The sequence below is a fragment of the Montipora foliosa genome, chromosome 5 (genome assembly GCF_036669935.1).
Source record: "Montipora foliosa isolate CH-2021 chromosome 5, ASM3666993v2, whole genome shotgun sequence".
NCBI lineage: Eukaryota > Metazoa > Cnidaria > Anthozoa > Scleractinia > Acroporidae > Montipora > Montipora foliosa.
The window spans coordinates 4,207,287-4,210,326 of NC_090873.1; the positions used below are offsets into that span (position 1 = coordinate 4,207,287).

General features: G+C 40.0%; 1 protein-coding gene across 1 annotated transcript in view; it reads right to left on the bottom strand.

Annotated features, from left to right (window-relative positions):
• Nucleotides 1–374: 374 nt before the first annotated feature.
• Nucleotides 375–3,040, bottom strand: part of LOC138003424 (uncharacterized) — a 14,064-nt gene continuing 11,398 nt past the window's right edge. The window contains exon 5 of the mRNA XM_068849482.1: nucleotides 375–1,426. Coding sequence (XP_068705583.1) covers nucleotides 960–1,426 — 467 coding nt within the window. The 3' untranslated portion in view covers nucleotides 375–959. The remainder of the gene's footprint in view (nucleotides 1,427–3,040) is intronic.

Here is a 3,040-nt window from a genome sequence, read left to right on the forward strand (position 1 = left end):
GAGAAGACTTGAAAGTCTAACCATTTGCAGATGAAATTACAAAGGCGGCAATTTCTCCTCAGTTATTTTAAGATCCTGAGTGTTGATCCGGCTGGGGTTCGAGCCCGCGACCTCCCGCGTGACAGCCCGACGCTCAACCAACTGAGCCACCGGTGCGCGGTACGGTACGCGGTACATTTGGGCGTGTGCAGGCTGCGCCGGGGATGGTTTGATTTCCTTGCATTTCCCTCCCACTATACGTAGTTGTGTTAATAGTACTTCCCTTAAAGTAGTTTTGCCTTACCATTGCCTGAAATAACTTACGATTTCGTTAGATGGTCTGTGAGGTTGTTAGTAAACGCCTATGGACTTAACGGGTGACGAGAATCGGCCAATTCACATTGTTGACAATTATTTATTTCTTTTTTTTCGCATTTAGACTTATTTCATATCACACGTTAAGAAAAAAAAAGTGTTTTATGAAACTCTAAGGTCCTCGAGATATCTCTTGCTTCGCCAGTTCCTTTGCAAGGTATCATAATGAGCAGATCAGTGTGGTTATTTTGTCACTTCGATTACAGTTATACATGGTTTTCTACTTAATTAGCTAAACGCTTGTTCGGAAAAGCCGTCTTTGTTAGGCCTTCAGGTAGAAACATTACTCTCTGGTGTCAGAAAAAAAATTATTACAATATAACAATTATATAATATTTATCTAATATTTTATTGTAGACTTCGGCGTAGAAATGCAGTGCTCGCCAGCTCGATATTTTCGCCCTTCGCGGTTTGGATCTTCCATTTTATATTTTCTCTTGCTTCACCATTTGGGAAACAAAACACATATGTCATCGAAATAACGCTTTGTTTATACAGCTAAAAATACGTTTTTATTGGACTCATGTAAAAAGAAATCTGGATCCAAGCAAGCACTTCATTCTCAAAACTGCATTTTTCATCTCGTCTGCCGACTGGAGATTGTGCTAACACTGTGATGAACGGAAAATCCATGCTGGGATCTGGCCAATAGATCTCCTGGAACCGTTTGTGTCTCTTGACGATTTTTGTGCAAAGGTAATTGTAACTCCTGAACAAGAGGCGCTGGCCACTCCGTCACTGAGGTAATAGGAATAATAACTTGTTGTGATTTTCGACGTAGCAGTGTATGTTACACCTGAATGAATTGAAATCCCATGGGAAAAAAGGACCTCAAATGTCTTGACACTTGAACTGGTAGTATAAGACCCAGTCTTCTCGGCCAGCAAGGTACTGCCACGGTACAAACGAACGGTGACCTGGAAAGTAGTTGAACCGCTGCTCACTCCCCACAAGCGATACCCTTGCAAAATCACGTCTCCATTGGTTTGGAAATCAATGGCGTCGACATAACCAGGGCCGTGTGACCATCCACTCTCAATTTTGGATCTGTTGCGCCAGCAGTCACAATTAACTACACAAGAAAATTGAAGATTCAGTTAAAAGAAGCAGCAAGAAAGAAATGGATTGACAGTATAATATCAGGCTACATACTCAAGAGGACCAGTCCAACCAAAACAAATTGATAAACTGAGAGATGAAATTGACTTAAGAATTGAATAAAAAAAAGAAAATCAAGGTAGATAGAGAAAAAAAGAAATCAGTCAAGTCCAGTAGTCATCAGATATCAAAACTCGATGAAGAAAGATCGCCCGGGTGAGTGTAGTCCTGAGAAGGACTGTTGTTAGTGACAGTGATTGACGTTCCGACAGCCTGACCGGAAGTCATCATCATCGTCAACCTGAGAGCAAGTCATCCTCTGAGTCAAGTGGTTTGTGTTATGTCAGTGAATCACATGAGGAATCTGATCTTTAACATGAATGGTCAGTAGAAACGTGATGTAATTGGTCTGTCTTGTCAACCGTGACGTCGCTGGCTGGGCAAACTAATTGGTGCTTCTCGATACGTAGGAATTCTGATGCTCTTTCGTTGTTTGAATGTTCTGTTGGTTTCGTCAGTAAGCCGTTTATATGGTGCCGCAGATAGTTGGCCCAGCTAGTAGGTCGCATGCGGATATCCCTGAAATGACGTGATGAAAAAACGTGAGAGATTTTTGCATTGTGTAGTAGATGACATTGACTTGAGCATTAAATCAAAAAAAAAAGAAAATCAAGGTAGATAGAGAAGAATGAAAGAAACGTTTTAGTTCGATGACTTCCGAAATCAGTCAAGTCCAGTAGTCATCAGATTTCAAAACTAAACGAAGAAAGATCATCCGGGTGAGTCAAAGTATAATCCTGAGAAGGACTGCTTTTGGTGAGACGTTTCGACGTCCTGAGAGGAAGTCATCGTCAGAGTCAAGTGATTTGTGTCAGTGAATCGTGTAAGTATTGAGATCTTTGACCTGATTGGTCAGTCCAACGTCGTGTTATTGGTCTGTCTAGTCAGCCGTGATTTTGTTGCCTGCGAAGTCTGTGATTGATGCGTCTCGATCCGTATAATTATTAAGCTCCAAAGCTTTGTCGTTGTTTGTTTGTCCTGTTGGTTTCGTCAGCAAGTCGTTTGCATGATGCCGGTAGTAGCTGGCAACGGTTCAAAGAACTTTACTCTAAGTTCCACTGTGTCACTAGATAGAGAAATACAATTGATATTTTAATTTTAAAAAAGCGTAAGAAAGAAGTTTGTTGAATGTCTAATATGAGTTTCCGCTTCCTATCCGCCTTTTTAGCTTCGAATTGCAATCGACAATTATTAAATTTTCATCTGTCTGTTGATTAGCTACCTCTTTACGCAGTCTACGAAGTCTTGTAAGGTGATTCCTTAGAAAAAAAAAAGTTGTCGAACGATTTTCTTGAAACTTTCCCTGAATGTTCCCTACAAATCCCTATTTTGAAAACTACAATAAAGAAGATAAAAAAAATTTGTTTTTCCTTTGGATTTCAAAACTATGTTAACTAAACACTAAGTCACCCAAGTTTTAAGTTCTGATTTTAAAAAGACACTTGTTTATTTTAGCTGGAATTTTCTTATTTATTGGTCCGCCATTACTAACTTTAAAATCTTGAGAGAGCTGGGTCGAGGAGAAAAT